Source organism: Notothenia coriiceps, unplaced genomic scaffold (genome assembly GCF_000735185.1).
Source record: "Notothenia coriiceps isolate Sejong01 unplaced genomic scaffold, NC01 NC01_scaffold00005051, whole genome shotgun sequence".
Lineage (NCBI taxonomy): Eukaryota > Metazoa > Chordata > Actinopteri > Perciformes > Nototheniidae > Notothenia > Notothenia coriiceps.
The window spans coordinates 12,967-40,300 of record NW_011337752.1 but is presented as its reverse complement, the minus strand read 5'-3'; the positions used below and the strand labels follow the sequence as shown (position 1 = coordinate 40,300).

Here is a 27,334-nt window from a genome sequence, read left to right as displayed (position 1 = left end):
GTCGGTACGTCGTACGTACGTACGTACGTCGTCGTGTGTAGTAGTAGTAGTACGTGCAGTGTGTGTGTGTGTGTGTGTGTGTGTGTGTGTGTGTGTGTGTGTGTGTGTGTGTGTGTGTGTGTGTGTGTGTGTGTGTGTGTGTGTGTGTGTGTGTGTGTGTGTATAAAAGCCTCTGGTCCAGTTGACGCACCAGCAGCTAGCATTACACTATACTCACAATCTCGTAGGTCAATCGGCTACAGATCACTTTGTATAGTCACACCGCAGCCGAGTATCATGTCCTTATCTGTACTTGCTTCCTCTCTGCACCCCTATGGAAATAGCAGCTGTGACTGATGCAGCACAAGGAAATTGTGAACATTAGACAAATAACTTACGTAACTTACGTGAGCCCAATCCAGGGATGCAGACTCTATTAATGCTCTTCCGAATCTTATTAAATCTCTGGCGCAGTGTGAGGGATTGAAAAAGTCTCCAAAAATGTGATGATTAGTCTCAGCTGAAGGGAGAGTAGGCGGATAAATGAGTTGATGAGTGGAGACTGATGTGGGAGATCCTTTACTGGAATTAAATGAACTCTAAGGAACCAAAGCACTGTAGTGCCTGCGTCTTTTTTACGCTTTCTTTTTTAAGTCAAATAAGCTAGTAGCCTTGCCCTAGGATATGATATACTACATTTCCTGGTATCTTTTTCATAATTTTTTGATGGTGGTCATTGAATATTCTGCAGCTTCAGGCTGTCCTGTCCCAATCTGCTCTATTGGCTCGTTACTCCGCAGGACTTAAAACACTGATGTTTGCAGATAACCTTCGTCCACTGCTTTCTGCTAATGCAGCAATCTGCCCCGTGCTGATTATCCTGTTATCCAGCAGTATAGCACACACACACACACACACACACACACACACACACACACACACACACACACACACACACACACACACACACACACACACACACACACACACACACACACACACACTGCACAACACTCAATACTTGCACAGTCTTGGAATTTTTAAACGACATAGATCTGACCAACAAACAAGTATAGACAAATAACTGCAGTACAGTGCTTAAGAAAAGTTTTATATCTGAGGGAAGTCAATCTTTAAACTCTTACTGCTGAGGGAGCCGCAGTGGAAACATTGTATTGTATGAAATGCAGAGTTGCAGCAATGAGAAAAGGGAGACGGCTGTAAGCTGTTTTGTTCTTTTGTTGCTAATCCCCACAGTCACAATGATTTACATACATTAGGATGGAGAATTGGGAGTTACATCTTTATTAATTACCAAGTGCACTGGTTGTTTTCCCTGTGATGAGGCCGTGATAAACTAGGACATTTTTACTTTTGGTTTATGTTAACTTAAGCAGGTTCAGCTGCACTCAATTAAAAGGCTATTCATTTGTAGGTGGTGCCTCTCTGTGGGTGAATACACGGAGCATGTTTTATTTATAGCACCAGCATCTTTATTTTAATGTCATGTAGGAACAAGCAGAGAAAACTGCTTCAAAGTGCTGATGAGGGGTATTTAAACACTGTCTTATTTATATCTTTAGACCCAAAGACCTTTTTCAGTACATCTTTACAACGTGGATTAGTTATATATTCAGTGATTAAGAGGTCTTTGTGGACCTGGAGTTTGGATAAAGTCACTAATAGACTGCATTATGGTTTTACTTCTTATATTTATATATCAAAGTTTTGTATAAATAGTGCAACGATTTTTATTAGAGGCATAAACTGTGTATTTTTCCCTTTTTTGGGGTTCCTGGCAGCTTTATACTTTGACAAAATATAGCTGAAATGTGGTGGAAAAAAAGGATACCATGCATGTGGACTATGGACAGTTAAAAAGGTGCTACACAAAAATGGATGCTTAGAGAGTCACTAAAGCAAGCTTCAGATAAAGCAGAGTCTTGTGTGGGAATCAGGAAAGGACATAGACAGTGTCCACTGGTAATGAGGAAGTCACTGGTCTGCAAACTGCTTTCCATTCCAGTCCATAAACACATATGTAAATAACAACACAAGCCATCTGTTATGTCTGTTTTTCAAAGAAAGTGATCACATAGTAGTGGACATATTACTATGACGTGTCCAGTCTCTGATCCTGTGTCACCGTACTGAGATGTGGAGAACAGGCAGACTTAGTGACATTTAGGTAATGCTATTATGATGTAGTAATTATCACTGGCACGAGAAGAAGCAGACCCTGAGTAGAAACAGACAAGGGAATGCAGATGTTAACGCTTTCTATCCTGTGACTTTTGAATCAGCATCCGCTCTAAACATGAGCTATTTTCGTACAATCCAAACAAATATTTGCATATAAATGAGCAGTGTGGATTGCCGATTTCTATCTAATTGAGCAGCATGCGTCAGATGATTCCTTGTGGAGCAGAACACTATCAGTGTCAGCCCTTTGGTCAAATCCTCTGCTGTCAAACCACCAGTGAAGGCAGATACATCACAGCAAAGGATCAGAGTGACTGGATGTAAATTGCATACATGACCTGTTTTTAACTTCTGGAAAACCAAATTAGCAGGGAGGTTTTGTGTTGTTCTCTGAAACATACTGAAAGCCAGCGTAGCGCATATGCTCACAGCTGCTCCGAGCAGTGACGAGCGGACATGTTTGTCATTTTGCACAAGTCACACACATGACTGACTCTCGCTCTTTGTCTCTGTGTCCGCGCGTGTCTGTCTTGCTTACACACACAAATAAACACACACACAAGTAGGCTCTCGCAGGTGAAGCAGGAATAGTCCTGCAGCGGCGCAATGCTCTATTTTAAGTCGCTAACACGTGTTTCTTTGCTAAACCTCTCACCTTTAAAGAGCTGCCTCCTTAATCGCGTCAATGGAAGACATTTCTTTTTTTACCCCCCAAGGAATAACATCTCTACAGATCCTCACCTTTCATTATAATCCGCTGGTTGCTGTGGTAACTGGCCATGGAAATAGGGCGTGGGCATATTAAATGCTACATTATGGAGTCTCATTTGACACAACAACATGAAGAACGCTGACCAACTTTTCATCTTTCTGAAAAGCATTACGTTACATCGCCTGTTTAAATGCCATTGCCATATGTATCTGCCGAGTACCACAGTGGCTGTAACCCACCTGGGGGCCGCCTCCCATCTTTCTCTGTCCCTCGGTTTGCCCTGGGTGGCCCTCATGTCCTCAGAAACAATTGGCTCCTCCACACAGGGAGCATGCACATCCACTGCATTGTGGCATAAATACCAGGGAGCTCCATGATGTGCAGGCTTTCCTCGCTCATTATAAAGAGCTGACAGTGCAGCCCTAAAGCCCCAGTCCTCCTCCGCAGTGCTCACGCTGGATCGACACCAGGAGATAACAGTACAGCACACCAGATTCTCAGAGGCCTCTAAAAAGCAGCCGCACTGATCCTCTCTGGACGCTCCAGCCCCTGCACACAACTGCAGCACTGCACTAATGAGCCTCAATGGGAAGATGACACCTGTATGGTTCAGCATTAAGTTGCTAATAATAAGCCTAGCTGTTATTCTATAATCATGGGAACAGCAGCCGCCTCTGTATTTTTGCCAGATTTGAGGATTTTTTTGGTTTCCGATCTCTTTAAGCGGAAAGACCCCTAAGACACTGTTTGGCACACACATCATGATACCAGCGATAAAGAGGTCAAAAAAAGATTTCATGTGTACAGCGGTTGAATGTTTGTTAAATAGCTCTTCAGTAATGATAAGATTCATGATATCATGAGAGGCAGGAATTGATATTATTGAAAAAGTACTTACACTATTCCTTAAAGGGATAACTAAAGATTGTTTAAAGTGGGGTTTTAGGAGGTAGGTTTTCAGAGTAAGTGTATAACCTAAAATAGATGACGGTCGGCATGCCTTCAATTTGAAGCAAAGTACTGCTGTGGAAAGGGGCTGTAGCAAAACCTATTTTAGCATCCTTAAAGAAAAGCAGACGAAAATAATCCATATCAGTTTAATTGTATACTCTACCTAGAACCTTTTACTGATTTCACTGAATCCTTTGTATCCAGCTGTGGTCTTATCAAAGCTACCAGCTACAGTATGTCCATGGGAATAAAAACCCTGTAATTTTACCTTGAGGAGTTGTTGTGCTGCTTGATTGGTTAGTAAGTGTCACTTGAGTTTGCAGGCATAGGTAAGATTGTCTAAACGGCTTCCTGTCGGCAAGGTCAAACAACGGAAATATTCTTAATAAAGCTTACACAGATCGAGAATTTTGAAAGAATTTCACATGGGAAAAATAAGTTTGCATCTGCCCCTCTCCACAACAGTTCTTTGCTTAGCTCATGTGTCCTAACTCATATCTGTTTCTCCAAACTGGGTGCATGCCGACCGCAATCTACTATAAGTCATACAACCCCACTTCAAACAATCCAAACTATCCTTTAAAATCAATGAATAGCATGTTCAAGCATGTATGTGCAGACACACACACACAGAAGTGTGCTGATGCTGTACCATTTTAACTCAGCCGTGAAGAGTTAGTATGAAATCCCCTTTTTCTTCTGACAACCCCTCCTGTTTTGTTTTCTTTTGATTAGCGAGCTCATGTGTGCATGCCATCTAGAGCGCATCTCTACCATCCTGTGGTGTTGTTTGTCACAGCAGCTGAGTGATAACTCGGGCAAACACACACACACACTCAAACACTTATGCATGAACATGCACACACACCCAGGAACAAAGTAAGGTACAACACCAGCCCCAAAACGGTTGATTTAAGGTACAACGTGATCATAAACAAAGCATTATCCAATAAGTTGAACCAAGACTTGCAAACAATTGTCAAAATTATACCCAGAAATCTCCTGAATCTCTGTTCATTTGGTCATTACTAACTGACATTGCCTTTCTCCCTTTCACCCCCTCCCCCTTTCTGCCCTTTCCTTCTCCTTCTGTCTCTCTGCAGGATCCTGCTGACTGTGGTGGTGATTTTCCGTATCCTGATCGTTGGCATTGTGGGGGAGAAGGTGTACGAGGATGAGCAAATCATGTTCATCTGCAACACCATGCAGCCCGGCTGCAACCAGGCCTGTTACGACAAGGCCTTCCCCATCTCGCACATCCGGTACTGGGTCTTCCAGATCATCCTGGTGTGCACGCCGAGCTTGTGCTTCATCACGTATTCTGTCCACCAGTCAGCCAAAGCACGTGACCGAAGCTACGCTCTCCTCCATCCCTACATGGATCATCACGGTCACAGCGGTCACCACGGACGCCATGACCATCACTCCCGCAAACTTCACTCACGCAACATCAACGGCATCCTGATGCACCCTGACAGCGGCAAGGAGGATCACGACTGCCTGGAGGTCAAAGAGATTCCCAACGGACCCCGAGGACTCCCCCAAACACACAAGAGTTCCAAAGTGCGACGGCAGGAGGGCATCTCCCGTTTCTACGTCATCCAGGTGGTGTTCCGCAACTTGCTGGAGATCGGCTTCTTGGCCGGCCAGTACTTCCTGTATGGCTTCAACGTGCCGGGGATGTTTGAGTGTGACCGCTACCCGTGCGTGAAAGAGGTGGAGTGTTACGTGTCCCGTCCCACAGAAAAGACTGTGTTTCTGATCTTTATGTTCGCGGTGAGTGGCGTATGTGTGCTGCTCAACCTGGCTGAGCTCAACCACCTTGGCTGGAGGAAGATAAAGACGGCCATGCGAGGGGTTCAGGCCCGAAGGAAGTCCATCTGTGAAGTGCGGAAGAAGGATGTTTCACACCTGTCCCAGACCCCAAACCTGGGCAGGACCCAATCTAGTGAGTCAGCCTACGTCTGACAGAGGCCTTTCTGCCTGGGGGCTCAAGGACCTCTTACATTTTGGAGAAGAGCTTTTCCCTGGCCCAGGACCCCCGATCATTAGGGCACAAAACTCACCTCTTCATTATTATTCAGGAGCACACACAGACTCAGTGCAGTCATGATGAAGCATCAATTCACAAAGTAGAGTCTTTGACACTTCAGGAGGGGAGAATCCCCTTCCTAAAAAGGTGACTGTCTCGCTGTATCAAAGCTTACACCTAAAGCTTACATGATGTAGAGTTCTGCTCTGCCTAGGTGAAACTAGGAGCCTTCAAAGAACCCAACAGCTAGAACTGAGCAATTACTAATTATAATAAAATACTGTAAAGATAGCCTGAGGTTGAGTTATCTGAAGTTCTTCATTATTTGCCTTTGCTGTAGGTCAGAAATAATCCCCTCATTTTCCAATGATGTGTGCATATGCAAAGGCTTACGCGTGTGCATGCATACGCATGTGTGTGGGGGGGAAAAAAGCCAATGTCTGACTTAAGTCAGAAAAATGAATGCTAAGCTAATCTGAGCTACTGAGAGAAATATATTGTTATTTCGCATTGTCCATGATTTTCGAGTAAAGTCACTCAGCGGACAAAAAAGCACCTTTTTAAACATGTTCTAAGAAATGTACACAAAAACCAACAGCACTAGCAGAAACTGGAACACAATAGTTGTTTTCAGTGTACCAGGCTTTTTCTTACATATTGTCACTCTTACTCATATTCTTTGTATCACTGGGTGCCAATCAGACAGCAGACTGACATTGCCCCGGGAGCTGTTGTTCAAAGTGAGACACATGGTGCTTTGAAGATGAGTTAGATTTACTTTCCAACACTGTGTCACGCACCGCAATGCTCCCAATGCCCGCAAGGCATGCTGTTTACTCTAAGAATACCACTGAAAACAGTCAAGAAAAAGCGTGCCATTGTTTCCACTTTGTTCCTGAAGTGTGATCGCTGTCTAAGGGGCTGAATAGAGTTACATAAAGAGTTTTTCAGCTAAAAAGGAAAAAGTATTGTAGTCACAAATATTTTAACGTGTAACCTCAAGCTTTTTTTCACAAGCAGATTTGGTGCCATATTTCAAAGTTACTGTACATAGATGAAATGTAATAGTTACACTTAGCCTTTTCCCTATGCGCTGTAGATGGGCTTCACACGGATGGGGGAGCAGGGGTTCGGGTGGTAATGAAGATTAATCATAGATTGCCAGCTTTAACAATATGTATTATTAATGTGCCCTTTGTTAAGCCCTCACCCTCTAATGGAGACTATACTTTCCGAAAAAGTCCCCCTCCCTTCCTTCCCTTATGGACTTTGAAAAAGGCATGTTACCGAAGCATTAATAGAATGGATAGATTATGACATGTAACTTAAAAAGAGACTGTTTTATTTATTTGCATCCTGCTCCTGTGAAATGTTATACTCAGCATGCATGAAGATGAAAAATATAAAGAGATATGAACATAGAATCCCGTTGTGGGAATATTGAAGGTGAATACCTGAAAGGCTCCAGAACTGCAGCAATAATAATATATAGTATGTGAAAAAAATGATGTGAATAAATTATTATGCAAACAGAGATTTTGGCTGTGCTGTGTTTAACGAACAAGCGGGAATTAACGTGTAATGCTGCCATTAAGCTTTCATCAGGATGTTTTGAATGTTAAATAACTATACAGGCAGTTACACATACCGAAATCTGACCACTGCTGTCGCTAAACTATGAACACAGTGAGAAAATACAAGCAAAAGTCTTTCAAAAGTGTAATCAGCTAAATGTTGTTGAAGTATCAAAAGTGAAGGAATGTGTTAATAGGAAAACAATTCCCTGTGAGTGTATGATTTTATATAATGTTATCTTTAATACAAATGGAATGTTTTATAATTAGCCTTTTATTGCTGTTCTAATGAACAGGCAATCGGGTAGTAAGAATTCCTCCTACATTTCATATTTTCTTTCAAGTAAAGTGGACTAAAATTCAGCATTACACACCAAGTTGAGGCAGAGTGGGATAATTAGGTGGCAGAAATGGAAAAACTGAGCTCCTTTTTGGGTCTTAAAGCACTATTTGGTGTGAGGAAAAATCCCCAAAGATTTGTTATTATTAGTCGAGAGTATTTCAATCTGGTATAGTCATACTTTGGGCTTGAAGCCTATCCATAATGTAATAACAGCACATTTAGATCACCTGTAAAATCAGAGTTAAACAACAGTCAAAGGCAGGACTAATAAACTACAAAAGACACTTTCATTGTGTCTATTAAACCTATATGATTTAAAAAAAAAATGTAAATATCTTTAATAATTATCCTGTTAAAAGTTCATCTATAAGAAATACTTGATTGTGCTTCTTGTAGTTTCTCAGATAGACCAATGTACTATTTTTACTTTTTGGACATTTTTAAAAATAATATAATGAGATGAAAATCAGTAGTCCCAGGCATAAGGGTTAGTATTCATATTTGTGCTTGGCCCCAGATAACACTTTAAGCAAAGGACATTTTATATTTCAGTGGTGGCACAGATGGGTTATAAGTACCCGATCAAAGCTACTTCTTTACGTTTGGTGTAAATGGCAGTGTGGTGTTACTGCAATATAAAATATACAGAGGCTTTTCAATGCCGTATATCATACATAGGTATATTCAACACAGAGTGCAGCTGCACAGATTGAAAACCCGTTTAAACATTTATTATTCAACGCTGAGAAATGATACATCTCTGAGAGCGGCATTAGTCGACTCTCAGATTCAGTTTATAAAATATAGATATTTAACATAGTTCCGTAATATAAGGGGGGGAGATGTGTGGGGGCGGTGACCCTTTTAGTGTTATTAAACCTTGGGCCGTGTCCTGGGGATCACTGAGAGCGTGTGGTGGGATATAGAAGAGGGACCGAAGTGATGGAGAGGCATGTTAATAAAGCTGATTGTCTGATAGGATGGAGAGTAATGAATTTCGTCGTTGTTCATTCACTTAAAGGCCACGCTGTGTTCTTATTGACATGTGGGTAGCCGTGATCGACTCTCTGCTGGATCCGATATACATTCACAACAACAAGCACACAACAACCATTCACACACAATGGTCACACAAGTCAATAAATGCCTGAACAAAAGCATTTTCTGAGGATGAAGTCAGGCCGGTTGCTGTGGTGACAGGAGGACAGTAATGACATTAAGCACCACAGAGACTACAGTATGAAGAGCAGAAACAGCAGCTCTGCACCATCTCTCGGCCCGTCGCTCCACAGCAGCTCCTCGACCCACAGAGCAATTAGAGACTCACTCATGGTGAAAGTTAGACTTATAGCCCACTGTGCTCTTTCTGCTGCTGCAGCACATTAAGCTAAAATATAGGTAAGTACAGTTATTACCTGCTAAACTGTTCTTTTGTTTTAAGGAAGGCTCATCTGCACTACTAGTAGACTGGTCTTACAACATAACCTGCAGTATTTTTATTCTAATCTATCCTACTGTTTCATTTTGCTATTTTCTTTTAGTTGCATTGTTGGAGGTGCTAAGGATTTAAGATTTTCATTGCCATAACTACACTGTAGCTACTGTGCATGTGACAATAAAACCCTTGAATCTTGAATTAGTTGTAAAGTATGGATGAACAGAGCAGAAATAAAATAAAAACTAACATTTAAAAACATTTACCATTTAAAATGTAAAAGCTTTAGCTAGTTCAAGTTTTCAACATTCAGATTATTGTGTTGAAAGTATTTTTTTTAATAAATATTGTAAAATGGATCATCTTGATGAAGTCACAGTTAAATTAATTTAATGCAGGGTAAACTGTTTGCATTTCACACATTTAGAAATGCATTTTTAATAACCTATGTACATTAAATGTAAACACCTCATGCTCTTCCATCTGGTGCTCAGTACAGCGTAGTTTAAATAACAAACTTTAATAGCTGCCGCCTCCCTCAGCCTTCAGCATAATGACAATACAAGAAGACAGTGTATTGTACTTGTGGTCTGGAGGAGATATGCATGTGTATCTATATGCTCAGATCACGGTTATTAACAGAGCTGTCACTCAACACCCACATACCCCCACAAGTGTGGGCTCGGTACATTTAGCACAGATTCATAACTACAACTTAAGAGTTCATCTGCTTACTCATGCATTAAAGCTTGCAAATAAGCTTTCAACCCGCACCGTGTAATTATAGTGAAGGTAGAGGGCGGAATACAAAGTTTAAAATTAGCAGCGGGTCGCATGCGAATAAGAAAAAGAACAAAACGTGAAGAGAAACTAGAGACCATCTTTGGATTGGATCACAAGTGGTGCCAGGGGTGTAAAGTGAGTGGGCCTCTCCCCCACTTCCTACTCTATTGCTCACATCAGACCCATCTTCAAACTAAACCTTAGATAGGATCTAAACTAAATACCTGTAACGTTTCATGACTGCAAGTGGCACGGTTGAATTGCTATTGCGGTGACAAAACTGTCCACAAGCACATAAACAATACAACAACAATAGAATATGGATGGGCAAGCAGGTGCATCCCATCCAATGAGCCGTGCGCTGGACTCAGACCAAAATCATTTCTGCTGTAGTGGATAAGAAAACCTATTTAACCCAGTTATGAGCTATGAGATAATCAATCAACCATCCTTTTTGCTTTAAATTAGAGTGCCTAAACCCAAAGGTCTTTTCTTTTTCCACTAAAGTGGCTGAAATGAAACAGCAACATGTTAAACCCCTGTATGTTTGGCAGTACATTTCTGTATTTCTTTGCTTAGGGATATTGATGTAACACTGACCTACTTCATTGCTAAACAAATCGTTTTTCAACATTAGTAAAAACAGTACCCATATGAATCAGTTTTTTTAATTTACAAAATCAAACAAAAGCGGAAATGCATTCATGAACAACTACACTCCATCAGTTTCACCTTTGTTCACTTTAGTTTTTGTATCTTGATCAGATCAAGCAGCTCTGAAATGTCTTTTTGTTTCACTCTATCAGTTTGATCATTTTTTTATTATCATGTTCGTTTTCCCAAGGTGCACTTAGGAAGTCTGCACATAAAGCTTCTTGAAATCGCTTATTTTGGATTGCAGATATAGAAAAGTCTCTCTTGCATTCATGCCGTAGTCTATTACAAGACATTGTTTTGTCGTCCTTAACAAATGAATTTCCTCCATGTTTAAGCCTTTTAATTTAATGCGATGTTTTCCTTTTATCCCACTGTCTTTTGCTGACCTTGACCATACCGTTAATAAGTGCATTCACGAAAGTAAATATATACTTTTTTCCCATGTAAGGATAATCAAATAGATTTCCGATCGCTTCCCAGACATTTGACTTTTCCTCCTTTTTCCTTTTCATCTGCTGTGTGACCTCCTCAGCTGATCCATTACTACCCCTGTGATAAGACGGCAATAAGCGAGGAATCATTTCATTATTCATCTCCCTTGTTCCCTCCAAATTTCCCTCTATGCCTCTTCACTCATTCATAAAGATGAAATTGGAGTTGGCTTATTCCTCTCCAGAGCCTGCTCCACTTCTACCCCCTTAATGTCTTGGCCCATCAATTTGTGTCAGTCTCCATTCGGCTCTCTGCAGGGCCTCGCTCTCTTTGCATGATGTGGCCTCTCTCTCTGTCTCCATCTGCTCCTCTCCTCCACCTGACTCATTCGTCTCTCTTTCCACAGCTTCCTCCACCTCCACGTTTTATTCTGCCCTCCTGCCTTCTTCTGACCTTCTCTGTCCTCTTTCATGCAGGCCGGCTTTGTCTTTTCCACCTGGATCTCACTCCCTTTTTCCTCCTTGTTTATATGTGTCAAAGCTGAAGCTGAAGCACTTCAGGAAATCTCTTATTCACTCTCTGCACTCCTAAACCGTCTTTGACCCCAATTCCTTCCCCTTTTTCTCCCACCACAAAGGATTTTGTCTCCTCTCTCAAACGGAACGCTGACAAAAAGCTGAGAGATCTTCTCCCGAATGCTCAGCAGCTATCATTAACTCCTTGTATAACTTGTCTGATGTCTGCTTGACACCTCTCTCATCTCCTTAGAAATCCTGAAAGCACGATATGTGTGGAGCGGATAATGTGCAAGTTCTGTCTGATGTTATTATTTAAAAGTGTGACTTCCAGATCCAGTCGAGACTATTTTGACATCTTACTGGGTTAATCCATCTCTGGGGCTTGCTGTTTTTGAGAAAGATTCGAGTTTCATCTTTAAATTTCCCCTCCAAAAATCCCTCCATGAAGTCACTTTTACACTCTGCACAAATCCGTCTTCTGTCTTCTGGTCATTTCGTTACATGGTTGTCAAAATGATCACTGTATTGTGCTTTATTCAGATTGATGTTTCTAATTTGGTATATTTGTGATGACTGGGAGTTTTTAGCGGAAAGAAAAGTGGTGTGAAAATAAACATAATCTTTTGGATATTGCCCCTGCAAGTGGTCATCAATAATCCAGGATACCAAGGAAAAAGATTGCCAGTGTAAGAAGGTTGGTAAACTGGAATTTTCTACATGCAACCTGTGCATCTTGAAGGCAAATGACCCTTCTTCAGCTGAAGATTATATGTTAAAATCCATGTACCTACTTGCTCAAATTCAGTGTGACAGCTCCAAACATATCTTTAAAGACCCTCTTAAAAGTATGTAATCCCGCACTGGGAGAACATAAACCTACATCACATGAAACTTCATTTTGGATTATTACTGTCAAACTACTAATACCATGGTTTAAAAGCATATTTTGAGTGATACCGTACAGCGGTATGGTAATGTGTTTCAAATAAATCCTCTTCCTGAGCTGAGGAGATGTCTGCATCTATATCATAAACAAATCTCAACATACAGTAAAACTCCTTCTGCATCTGTTCTCCAAGACACACAGAGCAAGACTTACACAGCATCCCAGAGATGTTTTAAGAAACCTCAAGCCACACAAAGAGGAAGGATATTTCATTTTAGTCGTTGCAATGCTTGAATTTAAGGAAGGAAGGAGCTGGATGTGACAGAAAAGCACAAACTGTGCATCAGTCTGTACAATATGATCTCCTCCTGTACAGCATGATCTGTCCAAACCAACATCCGAAAAAACAGGGTTACCCACAAATCTTAAACTCACAATTTGCCGCCTCTGCACCCATCCCCCACACATACACCTCTGCCTCCTGGATCAATAAACAGAGGTCACATCAATTAAGAGGAAGTCTAATCTTATTTTTTGTAATTGCCTTAGATAGCATGTTGTTGGCAAAGAGCAGCGTTCGTTGTGCACTGAAGTCACAGAGAATGCAGATGTTCTCACTGCAGGTGGGACACTGCTTTGAATGTTTTTACAAAAAGCCTTGGCACACAGTCTCATTTCTAAAGGGAAGAGGGAACAGTCATCAGATTTGGGCTTGAATGTAAACAAGTACTTACATGATTACTGTTTTGATTGACACCCGCTCCACCTTGAACATGTGATTTGCACTGTAGATGTTTTTTTCTGCACAGCTGGTTCCTGTGTGAAAGCATTATTAGAGGGGGGATGTGAAAAGCAGAAGATTGATATGGACATTTAGGGGTCACAGTTTATAGGCTGAGTGTCAGCAGTGTGAACATTGTGTTTAGTGGTGCCGATCACACTGAGACACATCGCCTCCAAGAGGACCAAGCTGCACACTACAGCGCTCTTGTAAGAAAACATGCAAAAGAACGTGTGTTTATAAGGTCAAATATGAAATCTAACTCGGAACTTAACCATGAAATCATGAGTTCTTATGTCCTTTTACAGCAGTACAAATCCCTGCTGTAGTTGTTGTGGTGAAATTCTGCCTATCACAGTGTACTTTTAACTTTTTTTTTACAGTGTTACTGTCATATTCAGTATATTCTTTCAAGCAAAAAGGTGTTCCTTCTCTATATCTGAGGTCATACTATACAGATGTTATTCATCCAACTTCTGAAACTGTACAATATTGTCTTGGTTGAAACTGCTGCATTCACTTGTCTAAGAAGAACAAAAGACTGTAAATAATTGTATAGTGGGCACCTGGCACAGATTCACAGACTGAAAGTGGAGAGAAGGTTGGGAATAAATGAGGAATTCAAACAGATGTTCCCTGCCCAGGATCAGGCACTGCTGGACCACCTGTGGTCTTAATCTAGGCTTTTCTATTCATCCACATATCTCATCATCCGGTTCAAAACTTTTTCTGTTTATTAATACAACATTGACAGTGCACAAGATCCGTTCTTTAACATTTCTCTGAGGGTTGCTTTTCAAACAAGCACATGAAATATTAAATGCATGATTTCCTTTCAGCTGACACGCTGCACAGTTTGTGGAAACCCAGTTTCAAGGACCAACAGCACACAATCACCTTAGCATTTAGCTTCAAGCTGGCTTTTGGCCACAGGAGCTTTTACAGAAATATGCAAACATAATCAAGGCCTGCAGTCCCATGTCTAATACAATGAATGAAGGCAATACATTAACAGAGGTTAAAAGGATAAGAAGCATCCTGGACTTGCCTCCAACATTTAAGAGTTAATGATTTTACTCTCTTGATAATCTTATTCTTCAACTAAAAGGTTAAACATGGGCATATTCTGGTTTTTCACATAGGCATCATGACATTTTAGGATGAAGGACAAAATAGACTGCCTTTGCGTACAAATCACATATTCTTAATATGTCTGTTAAGTGTTTATCTCCACAGCAGAGAAATATAATACATATTTATTTTATGATGGTGATCCCTTTGTTTAGCCAGTAAAAACAAGTGTCGGCAGCTATGCTAGCAGCTCTGTAAGCTAAATGCTAAAACCCTCACAATGCTAACATGCTGGTTTAGAAGTTATGTTATGTATACCATTCAATTTTGTTATTAGAACTGAAACAAAGTCCATCTGAGGCTGATGGGAATGTCATTAGTTTTGCATGTATGGAACATTTTAAAAATGTTATCTGATGAAGGCAAAAGATGAAACGTTTTCGTAGGGGCATTAATGGTTGCATACAATTTTGTGTCAATCTATCTCACATTACAGTCTGTTTCAAAGTAGTGGACCAGCCCGAGTATTGTCCAGACATTGTAATGTTTATTTTTGACCACATAAAGCATACACCACTTAGAGTATTAACAACTATCTAAAAGTCAAAAACCACATGACCCATGTGATGGAGCATCTAAATAGAGCATCCACATTTTGGGGGGTTTTATACCCAAAATAGGCTTGTACTTTAATAATTCAGGCTTAAAAACAAACAACAAAAACCTTCACTTTTCTCTGACTATCCTCCTTAGTGCTCAGTTGCTCTCCTCCATGTGTTTATTTTCTATTTACGTGAAACAGCTTCAGATTTCACACCCTGATGACATTATAGTGTTGCGTCCACAAGGCAGCACTTTCTCAATTAGCAACTCTCAGCATGGGTATCAACACCCAGCAGTGCGTACCTGAAAATACAACTATTGTGTTCAAAGGAAAAGGTTGATTCTAGAGGATTAAACGTGAAATAGTTATTTTGATAAACAAAATAACATTTAAAGAATAGCTTGCTGAGCGTGGAATATAATGCTACATTTGGCTGTGCACACCCCTGCAGTGGAGTTAAGTGCACACCACAGAGGAAGAGGCAAAGTGTGGATGTCTGCTTTCTGCCCCCCTGAGCCACCAGATGTTGCTGTAGTGCAGGACCAGCCTGTAAAGACTCAGGAGGGCTGCTAAGCATCTGGAAAGGAAAGCTGCAAAACAAGCTGTAATTCATATTTCCTGCAAAGGCAGCATTTTGTGGATGAAAAGGTTTGAGTGATTTTAGGTATATGGCAGGACGCCATCAAGTGCAGAAACAGGTACCTCTGTGGGATAAATACAAAACCAGGAGGAGGGAATTGCTCCTACTTTAAATTAGGGGGTAGGGTGGGTGTAAGTTTACACTTCGCCCAGAACTCAACCACATGTGGAATTTCTCATCTGCGTGTATTTCACCTTTTTACAAGTTTGCTGGATCATTTCCCCATGTTCTCACAGACACAGCTATCACAGGTTGAACATGAACAGTCCTCTTAGTAACAGCACCAGTGTCAACAGGTTCACTGTATTCACAATAATGGGCTGCCAGGGAAGAAGAACTGAGATCATTTAGTAGTAATGCCTGAATGTAACAATAATCCACTACAGTTAAAAGTCAGATTCCAAATGAAAGTTACCAAAGTATTATTGCCAAAAAATGTATCCAAATTAAAAGTGCTTACTCTGGAGAACGGGCCCTAGTATGCTATGCTATGCTTTATACTAGTATGCTATATTAGCCTTCAATTATATTAAAACAATCAATGATGAAAATAGTTGTTCATCGCAGCCCTTTACTGTATCAAAACTGACCCTTAAGTGAAATCCACATAAAAGCACTAATGTCCTTATTTTAATAAAAATGGTAAATGCTGAAAAATTGAAGATCAAAAATTCCTTAATGTAAAATAAAGCAATGAATGTATGATAAAATGAAATATTATTGTCAAATGATTTACCTTTTTTAAGCATGCATTTATTGCGTCATAATGACATGTCAAATGTCTATTAGAAGGACAGTTATCTAGCTTTTCGGCTATGAGAAACCGTTACATTTAGAAAAAGGGCATTCGAAGATCACAGACCTCAACCAAGGTTGTGTCCGTAAGAGAAGAATACTGTGTGCATCTGATCCAAAATGTAATGGGTTCTTCTTTGGCCCGTGCTCCACTCTTCCACCCAGTTTCATGTCAAATTGCTCCTTGTTTTTTTATTATAATCCTGCTGACAAACCAACGAAACGAACCAAAAACATAACCTCCTTGGCAGGGGTCAGAGGAAGGTGTGTTACACTGCAGTGTTGTATAACAGAGGGCAGCACGACTTCTTTCTTTGTTTGATTTGTGTTTTAACTAAGGCATTTTAAGGCTTCATAAGAGGCTGCTTCTGATTAACTGTATCTACAAAATATAAATTAAAAATCAAAATGCCATCACATGTTCATGATCACTTTGAGTTCTTTTTAAGTTCACTTGATAAAAAAAAAAGATCCTAAACCCTCATGTGATCACAGTTTGTTCGCAGGAAAGAGGAAATGTTTTTCTGCAACGAAACCCCACTCAGGTAGTGAGAATGATTAACTCTTTAAAGTCGTGGTGGTTAAACATTAGCCTGTAGTCCTGCAGTTGAATAACACTAAACAAAGCTGACATGGCCTGTCTCAGCTACATGACTTCACACATGCCAGCTCCTCACATTGTTATCACGTCTGATGTTTTATCTCGGAGCCCCGCCGGGTCCTGACATGCCTCTGAGGGAGTGTCTCTCCCTGTTGTCATGGAAACCGCCTAGATTTTCACCTCTGTGCTACAATTAATGACAAAGGGACAAGAGTCACTTCCAGATGTCTGTGTTTACATATCCAACTATTAGGTAAAGAAATGCTGTGACGTGTCATGACCTGTTTACCTCCTCTTTGTGTCTCAGCATGAAACTCAACAGAGAGGAAGAGATTTGCATTCAACAGCTGCCTGTTTATTTCAGACAAACAAACAAAACCAGTTTGAATTAAGGCAATACATAAACTCCTACTCGTGCCTCACTGCTCTCTAATTACTGTAACTCCCTTCCTGGGCAATATTCTCCAGGATTTTTTATCATCCCTCCCTCTTAATCCTGTCTCATTCTTTAGTGGTGGAGGGAGAAATTTGGAGAATTCTTTTCAGTGACCACACCAAACTCCCCGGTCACATGCCCACTTTTTCCTTCCCGGCCTTCTCCTAAATAAGGAATTACAATCTGAGTGAGGAACAGGGAGAAAGAGCAAAGGGGCGGGCCCTAGAGTGAAATAAGAGGATGTGAGGCATCTCTCTCTCTCTCTCTCTCTCTCTCTCTCTCTCTCTCTCTCTCTCTCTCTCTCTCTCTCTCTGTCTTTTGAATGTGGTGAAGTCATATATTACAGACGAGGGTGTTTGCTGTATTTGTGTTGGCCGTCCTGAGTGGTGCACTCTGTACTGTGTATAAGGAAGAAGAAGCGCGAGAAAGAACACACCTATTCACCTGAAAGCTACTACACAACGTAAGTAAACGCTTCTTGTTGTTTTTTCTCAGCCTCATTCAACAATCTCAGCTTTCTGGTTTCTCGCTTCTTTGTTAGGCTAACTCAAAGCAGGAAACAAGAAAAAAAGGACTGTAATGTATCACACACCCTCCCCTCACTCCCTGTCTCCTTCCCTCTTACTCTTGTTTGATCTTTGTTCTTTTTGTGTGTGTTTCTGTGTGGAACAGATGATTTCTGAACAGCCCACTAGTTTGTACATTCCTGTGTTATATAATCCTGTTTCTTATCTACCTTTAGTTTCAGCACTTACAGTGTGAGGCCTCATAGCTTCATGGGTTCAGGCTGTAGTTAAATCTCTAATAAGAGAGCTTTCAACATGTAACCAGTATGCTCTAATAATATGTCATTTTCAAGTTTAATGTATGCTGTGAGCACCAGGCTGCTGGTTCAGGATATGGCAGTTAAACTGCGTATGTGTGCATCACATATGTTGTTCCTTTATGGTTCATGGTACAGTTTTATGTGTAGGCGAGCGCTCTATGCATGTGACATAACTTGAAGGCTGTGACTGTTCTCACTATCTTCAGTGATAAACTGATAGATACAGAGATGAATTCACAGTCAGCAGCAGCTGCTCAAGTATCGTTAATCCATTGCGTTCACATCACAAAACTTACCAAATACCCTTTAGCCTTTTGCGAAATGACTCAAAAAGCAAATATGATGAGTTTTGATGCTGTTGAGTTGACTCAGAAAATAACTGCGATGATGCAGTTTTACGCAGGCCTGTCGCAATAACAAGAATGTTGTGAAACATCTTGAACGGATGACTGCGAGTTACTATGATACAAAGTGGAGAATTTGTGCGGGGTGGGATACGACAAATATATAAATAATAACTGGAGTTGCATCTGAGTACAACACTTAACCCTCTAATGACCCACAGGAGCAGATGAGTGTAATGAGGGAAGAGATATAAAGGACTGAGTAAGGTAAAGCAGAGGATTTGTGAAAGTCAGCCACATCAGTACGCAGCGGTTTTTTATTTCACTGTTGTTTCGAGAAAGGCCGCCAAAAAGAAAAGATAAAAAAGAAAACCTATCAGTGTGGTTTGTACTGCAGCGTAGGCGGACTGTTTGACTTTTGGCTGTGGTCAAAATGACAAACATCTTCAGTTAAGTTGTTAATGCAACTGGTGTATAGTAAGCTTTATATATAGACTTCCATAATTTAACTGTGTGGCAATTATAATAAACTCTTTACTGTATACAGTAATTCGTATATTATATTAGTCAAACAGTAAAACTTTGTAAGCCATGTGATGACAGGTCGAGCGCTGAAGCATTGAAGTACGCAGATCAAAAGTGTATGTTGTAGGATAATTCATTACAACATATTAAGACACATTAATTTAGATGTGGAAACTAAAGACACTCATTTAAAGAAATGTGGGTAGGAAATGAAAACGTGTTACTTTAGTTACTCTTTGCCAGAGCATGTTTGAGCAAGTTTAATAACAACACACATCTCTGTTTAATGACGCAATGGTTTTTGTGGGGTGTTGTAGCTGCTACTCTATGATTACAAGATGTTCCCATTGAGTACTCTGCCACTCCTAGTTCATTTCTAAAGTCTACATGTCCACACAATCTTCCAAAACATGCACTCAAACCCTATTACACACTCGCCTTTGAATGGCTGTGCTATTATGCTAGTTCACACCTTAAAAGTCACTTTGAAAGTAAAAATCTGTGCCACAAATGGTAGATATCAGTGCAGAGTTACAGAGTTATGATCCAATCGGCAGTTGACATGTATAGTCCAGAGATCAGAGTGCAAGTTACACCTAATCCAAAAGAACAAATACTTTGACTTCATGAAACTCCCAGAAAAAAATCTAGATGTTTGCAGCTGCTAGATGTTCTCTGGGCGTGCCAGGACAAAACAGATGGCAGTCCTCATGCAATTGAGAAAGAGGTTATCGAGTGTTTAGATATTTACTTTGCTCATGTTGTCGCAAACTGGTTTTGGAGTCACTCAGCGGACAGGAAGTAGCTGCTTCTCCACTTAACCACTGCAACCTTAGACAATGAACAGAGCCACAAGTGTGATCTATGGCAGCACAGGCTCCAGTGTGGGACTGTTAGACACAAGGAAGATTTGTCATACCATTACCACATATTGTTTAAAACTGAGAAGCCTCTGTTTTGCAAGATATGTAATAGATGAACATATCTATCTGTATAATAAATCTGAGATTTTTGAACAATCTAACATGAACATGAATCAAATGCAACAAACTAGTACAGTTTCCCCGAAGGGCAGAACATATACAGTACCAAAAATGTGTTTGTATATTTGGCAGAAAGAAAAGGCAATCAAGATGATTTTCCTATCAGCTAAAAACACCTAAAGATTTGAATACACTTCCCTAGTTCTTCGGAAATGTGAGTGACTTGCATAACTCTAATAATCAGATCTGCAAAATAGCTGCAGCATGGTGGTTAACACGTACGTCTTGAACTTTCATGTTTTAACAGGCTTCGTGGTTTTTTTTCCTGCTTAAAGATTGTTCCCATAGTGATCAGCAGTGTGTTGTTTTGTTTAGAGTCAAGTATACACACATTCTGTAGCTACCTTTGTCAGGGAGGGAGGAAGGAAGTGACAGCCGAATGAGCAAACAGGATGCAGGGTGCGAGGCAGTTCTGCTGAAGCCAACAGGAAGCTCAGACTGCATTAATACGTGAGATAGGCCAACCATAATGACTAACAGCAGGGTAGTAATTCTTCAAGACATTAAGCATTGTTCAACATCCATGGTACAAAATGTCTTTGTTAAATGGAGACACTGACATGGTGAGGATAATGCCATTTCAAAGCTTCAATCTGTGGTTGTTTACTTCACGAGGTAGTTATTAAATGTGCAAATTGTAGCGTCATGATAAATAAAGAAGATGACGGACTCCATTAGAATTACATACCTTAATGTATTATAAAAGGCACACTCACTTGTGTATGTCCTTGTTCTGTCCTTTACTCTTATTTGGATTATATCCCTATTGCCTTCACTTTCAGGTGGAGAGTTAGATAAAAAGATCATTACCACCTGAAGGTTAGCTTAGCTTGGCATAAGAAATGGAAACAGGTACAAAACGGTGGTTTGGATGCAAAGGTTAATTTGCATACTAGCACCTCTTTAGCTCATACAAAAAAAAAAGAATTGAATGATTACAATCTAGTGTTTTCTGAGGGCTTATGTGCTATTGTTTGATTTGGAGCAGTACATTAGAGTTAACTGTACACTTAGGCTTTTCCTGTGATTGAACACACAATGTGTTTAGTGACCCTTGGAGGTTCTGGTTAGCAAACTTCAGACAAAGCTAGGCTAGCTGTTTCCCCTTTCTTCAGTCTTAATGCCAGGCTAAGCTAACCAGCCTTTGACTTTAGCTTCATATTGAACTCACAAATATAACAATGGTATCAATGATCAACGGTTTGAACAGTAAAATTGCTCTTGGAACATGTGAGGACAAGTTAAACAAAAACAGAAAAACATATTCTGAACATTTTAAATCAATACGTTCCCAAAAAACAAGGTCTAACTCACAATAGAAACACATTAACACACGCATTAGGCAGAAACAATTTGTTCTGACCGCAGGCCAGGACTGTGGGTCTGGATAGGGCAGGGACTTCACTCTGAATGGTTTGTCATATATTAAATATCCATTTTGAAAGGACAGAATTTGCTGCCAAGGAGTACAGTTTGCTCAGCTACCTGTGTATCTAACACAAATCTTCCCTCCCAACAGGGTCAACATGTCCAACAAAGGTCCTCAATTTGGTTTGTCCCGGGAGGTGCAGAACAAGATTGATAAGAAGTATGACCAGGAGCTGGAGGAGAGGTTGGTGGAGTGGATCATGGCCCAGTGTGGCTCGGGCGTGGAAAGGCCTGAGCCAGGGAGGACCGGATTCCAAAACTGGCTGAAGGATGGATGTGTGAGTGTTCAGTTTGCATATAGGTGTAAACATAGATCTGCATTGTGTACAGTACTGTGTTTACAGAGATCTACAAAGAGGCTCAATTGTCTACAAAAAGACTCAAAAAGACAACAAGACACAAAATTACTCCAAAGAATCTCAAAATGACTACAAAAAGATTCAAAATGACTACAAAGAGATTCAAAGTTATAACTACTAAGGGACACAAAATTACTACAAAAAGATTCAAAATGAATACAAAGAGATTCAAACTTACAACTACTAAGGGACACAAAATGACTACAAAAAGAAACAAATTGAAAACAATGACACAAAAATGGACTTTAAAGAGAAACAAAATGACAACAGTAAAAAAACAACTACAATCACTTTGTGTCTTCCTCGTTTGTAGGAAAAGTGGTGGGGCATTTACACATGATGAACCCATTGTCTAATAATGCACCTTTGCTTCATCTAGCTGCTGTGTGAATTCATTAATACCCTGTTCGGAGCCAAAAAGCCCATCAGGGCCATCAAGAAGTCCACCATGGTGTTCAAGCAGATGGAACAAATATCCATGTTTCTCAAAGCTGCAGAAGACTATGGAATCACCAAAACGGACATATTTCAGACTGTTGACCTCTTTGAAGGTAAGACATCCCGCCGCACTTCAGAGTAATTAGAGATAGTATAACTGTTTAGGGTAAACATTCTGTATAGTACACATCAATATGAAGAAGACATGTTTTGTATGACAAGTTTCCTGAAATGTTATGTTTTAAAATACAAATTGAGAATAATATTAAGGTTATTTTTGCAGAAATGTTAAGGCACATATAGAAAAGTGAAGCAAAATGAACTTTAATGTCTTTTTTTTCTTTCCATTTGTCAGAAAGAAGACATGCTAAAGGCTCAGAATAGCCAATACTCAAAATGAACCATTGCATTAAAAAACAATGTTTTATTGCCTGTAGTGTCACACTTTAATGGTGTGGCAGATGTACCTTATTGTGTATATATATATATATATATATATATATATATATATATAAAATAATATACCTATAAGCAAGGAGAATGGAGCTTATTCAGTGGTGTACAGCACAGGCCACTGCCCCCTTCCCTGTATTTGGTGTGTGCTCTGTTCATGTGGGACTGTTGCATGTCTTCAGGCAAGGACCTGGCTGCCGTGCAGAGGACCCTGATGGCTCTGGGCTGTTTGGCCATCACAAAGGACGATGGGTGTTACAAAGGAGACCCCAGCTGGTTCCACAGGTGAGATTCCTCAATAGAAGAAATGTGTCTCTTCTCTCTTTGTTGGTAAAACAAAATAGGTTTTATTCCGGTGCTAAGGAGTGAGATTGTGGACTGAGATATGTCTGTATGTGTGCAGGAAAGCCCAAGAGAACAGGAGAGATTTCTCAGAGGAACAGCTGACCGAAGGCAAGTGTGTTATCGGCCTGCAAATGGGCACAAATAAGGGAGCATCTCAAGCTGGAATGACAGGCTACGGACAAGCCAGGCAGATCATCAATAACAACCCCTAAACCCTCCTCCAAGAAACTCCTTCTCCTGACTCTTACCTTGGCCATCTGGAGAAATGTAACCTGACTGTTTTCAAACATAACTGGACCAAAACCGGGACCAATGCACATTTATCATGTTTGGCACACATACATAGATTGATACCTTTAACATTGCAAGTGAACAATTAGACAGAGCATTTAACACAGTGAATTGTAAAGGATTTTCCTAAAGGGTCATTCCAGTTGTTTTGCATGTTTTAACCCACTACCTAAAAAAGGAATGTGCTTTAGTTTTCTGAAAAACTTGATTTTAGATTACTGTTTTCACCGGATACGCAAAGGTTTCAGTTATTTTCAGTTCACTATAAAAAAGCACCTTGCAGAGACCTGTGACTTGCTTGAGACACATTCACATTCAACGTCGTTTTTTTCAGTTTTTATTTCAACACCTACATTATTGCAGCAGGCAATTTAAAAAATCTGCCCGTTGGTGCATTCAAGGACACTCTGAAATCTGACGATGTTTAATGGATGAAAAAAAACAATCCATTATTTTACACGATGTCCATATTTGCTTGGTTGCAATTATACCACAAATGAATGCGTCACTAAGGAGAGATTTTAAGAAGTCTGAACAAAACTGATATATAGCTAAAACCAAAAAATGTGCCAAAGGGAAAATGATACACTGGTTAAGTGAATAGTGACAATGTTATCAAAAGCAAGTTTGTCTCATTTGTTGTGTACTGGACTGGATTAAATTGCAACGTGGAAGGTAACAAGTGTAGTGTTGTGGTTTACAATTATTTTAAGCACACCATTTAAAATGATTAGGTTACAACAAACAAATCCGTCTTGTCAAGTGTTACCGTTAAATACAGTTTTGTGTGTTTGACCTGCTCCATAACACAACCTGCAGTTAGTTAATTCATTTCCAACTCATCAAGATGTCAGTCCTTCTTTTTACAGTTTAATACATCTTATATAAAGGCTTGGTTTTGAAATAAACTTAGATTTTCCTTTTAAGAAGACTCTTTTGTGTTGAAAAGGCAGTAGCAGGATTTGTCCACGTATTACTATTGATCACAAAAATCACGGTGCTTAGTGAGGCATCAGGTAAACCGTAAAAGTAATGTACTCACTAATGTACATAGCAACCACAAATGTGAGTGTCTCCAGGTAACATAACACTGCCTTGTTTGCTTTAAACCTGAGCTTTACTCTATAAAGAGATACACAGATGTAATAATGCCTGTTAAAAAAGACAATCTGTCCCAAAGGAAGGAGAAAAGAGAACATGAAGCCTGGATTTTTCCTGGCCGGGCTTGCCTGGTTGGATGGATTGAGAGAAACAAAGGGGATTCAGAGGAGGGCTATCACTATATCCTGCCAAGGTTTTGTTTATACTTTGATTTTTAAGCTGTTCAGCATGAACTGACTCTGGAGAGGCCGGAGATGGAGAGGAAAAGCAGGAAGGAGACGACAAAAAGAGAATTAAATCAGGTTTGTGGAGAGAAACAGATTACAATGAAACAAACAGGAAGAATTAAAAGAAGAGATTTCGTACGATCAAGGTGGCCGTCAGGAGAGCAAAGGACCTATCAAGTCAGAGAGTGTTTCCAAAAAAGGAGTGATAATTGCAGAGGAAGGGCAAACAAAACATTTCCTTTTCCTCTTCCTTCTTATTCTTAGTCTGTTAACAGGATGCTGTGTGTGTAACAGTTTGACACAAAGGGGTCAATTGTAAAATCAGGAGAAACAAGTATGAATTTGAAAAAAGTAGAAACAATACAGTAGACAGGTCTTACTTAGTTAATCTATTATTTTCACTATAAAAGCATTAGAAAAAATGCTTCTCTACAGTCACACTTATCAAACAGTTCATGAATAGTTGTTATTCTTTAATGGATGACGATCCCTTAAAGCTGTTCTCAACACTATATAATATTTTAGTGTTGATGCTACAGGACATTAGTGTCTGTGGGACGGCGGCTCTGCTCAGCTCTAGATTAAATCAATATAATTGTGAAACCGTGTTTATTATTTCAACACTAATATTTATTTCCACACTAGCGTTTTCAACACTAACTAATGTTCTTAGCATGAGTGAGCACTTTGAGTCTCACACTGCTAAACACACATTTATCTCAGAGGTCCAATCAAATATCGTGCCAGCTTTTTGTCCCTAAAAGACCCTTCTACACTCTCTACTGTTTCTCTGTCTGCAGCAAACACACTGCGTAGGTCTGGTGATTCTACTGCATGTGGATAAAATGGTTATTTAAACTGACATTTTCAACCTTTTATTTGTTATATTTTAGTTTTTTTAATTAGTGTTTGATTGCCATGAGGAACTTTGCAATCATAGGAGAAGCAGGATCTTCCATTCATTTAATCAGAAACAATGCTATACCTAGTCCTCCTTTATTGACTTACTGAGCTAACAACCTTTAGCATATAATCCACTCCCTCACAATACAATCTTATCAGCTATTGTTGGTTACACTGTAGTGAAGTTAATAACACATTTATGAAACAAGTGAATCATGATAAGTGAAAGATTTGTTAAAGAGTAATAAATCATGAGCTATCCAGCCATGAGATCATTTAACACTTTGAGCAAGGTAAAGCACTGTGGTTGTGTAAAACTGCCTCAATTGTACCTCAAATATGTTCAGGTAAAACTGATAAATTAATATGATGGACTCATAATTCACTTTTTACCTGAAGAAATGTAGAACATAATATTCTTCAGATATTTTTCAGACAAGCTCAAGCAAACATATCACTCACTGCCTCCATGTAGTATCTTTATCTCACAGTCGCAATGAATTAAACATTCCTACAGCTAGTTTTTTTGTTTTTTAACTGGCGCCCGGCCTTTTTGACACAGGAGCTATTTTTTCACATTCCATCAGGGTTTTAATAAAAGTGTGGAAACACTAACACACCGCCGGCCTCACAGCAGAGGAATGCACTTTGCTGCCATACAGGGGCATAACAGGGGCGACGATTAGACATGAGGTTAAAGAAATGGCCTTGTGACTGGAGAGATGCCCGTCTGATCCTTAGACTGTCGGAGAAAATGTGAATGGGGGAGCTGATGTAACACATACTCCTAACACTAGGCTTTAAACAAGACAAAGGAGAGGGGCTCCAGTAGACAGCTGAATGAATTAACACAAAGGAAGTACAACAGAGTATTAGGGCTGTAGGTCAACTAAATAGCAAAGCTGGATGAGGGGGGTAAGATTTAGAGTTTAAAGTCTGTGGTGTATTGAGGTTGATACAAAGCAATGTGGGTTAGGGTTACGGTTAGTTCCTTTGCAACATAGCAAACAAAACATTTATCTTTTTCCTGTACATTTGGTAAACATTATGTGTTTTATTTATTTATTTTTTAATACCTATATATATATATTTATACATGAATATGTGTCCCCGGTGTTCCAGGGAACTCACCAAGTGTCAGAAAACACAACCCTCTCTATTTTCCTCCATACCCAAATCTCTAAAAACGGGGCTGCAACGGATCTGATACAGACTGATCCAGATTTGAATTATTTTCTACGTCACAGAAGTGGTGCTCCGCCTATATGGCCAACTCTCCACCTATCAGGGGAATGTGGGGTTGGGCCACCGCCGGCCATTGCCGCTCGAAAGCGCTGTAGACGCTGTAGTACATATGCCAGGCCTGTAAGTGGCGCTGTAGTCTGCCACAAAGGCAGCGAAGAAGACTTCCGGCGCATGGTTGCCATGGTTGCCCTTTTGTTTATTCTCCGCTGTGGCTCTTTTTCTCCCTCCCCGGGGCAAGGGTTTGCTCCTGCTGCTGTTATTCATTGCAATCCCTTCCTCGCTGTAATTCTCTCCGGTAGTCCACCAGCAGATGACAAACACCCACCTCTCCGCCTCTTCCAAGGGACGAGGGGACCGTGAGGCAGAGTTTAAGT

The 27,334-nt window shown here is 40.2% G+C and overlaps 1 protein-coding gene and 1 pseudogene across 1 annotated transcript; both read left to right on the top strand.

The window, feature by feature from the left end:
* Positions 1 to 4,945: 4,945 nt before the first annotated feature.
* On the top strand, positions 4,946 to 6,447 carry LOC104942774 (gap junction delta-2 protein pseudogene; annotated as a pseudogene).
* Positions 6,448 to 17,738: 11,291 nt separating this feature from the next.
* LOC104942773 (transgelin-3-like) lies at positions 17,739 to 24,163 on the top strand. The gene is made up of 5 exons (XM_010768063.1): positions 17,739 to 17,895; positions 21,690 to 21,876; positions 22,337 to 22,508; positions 23,031 to 23,133; positions 23,252 to 24,163. Exons 2-5 carry the CDS (start codon positions 21,697 to 21,699, stop codon positions 23,403 to 23,405), a joined length of 609 nt encoding a protein of 202 aa, XP_010766365.1. The 5' UTR covers positions 17,739 to 17,895; positions 21,690 to 21,696; the 3' UTR covers positions 23,406 to 24,163.
* Positions 24,164 to 27,334: the final 3,171 nt, after the last annotated feature.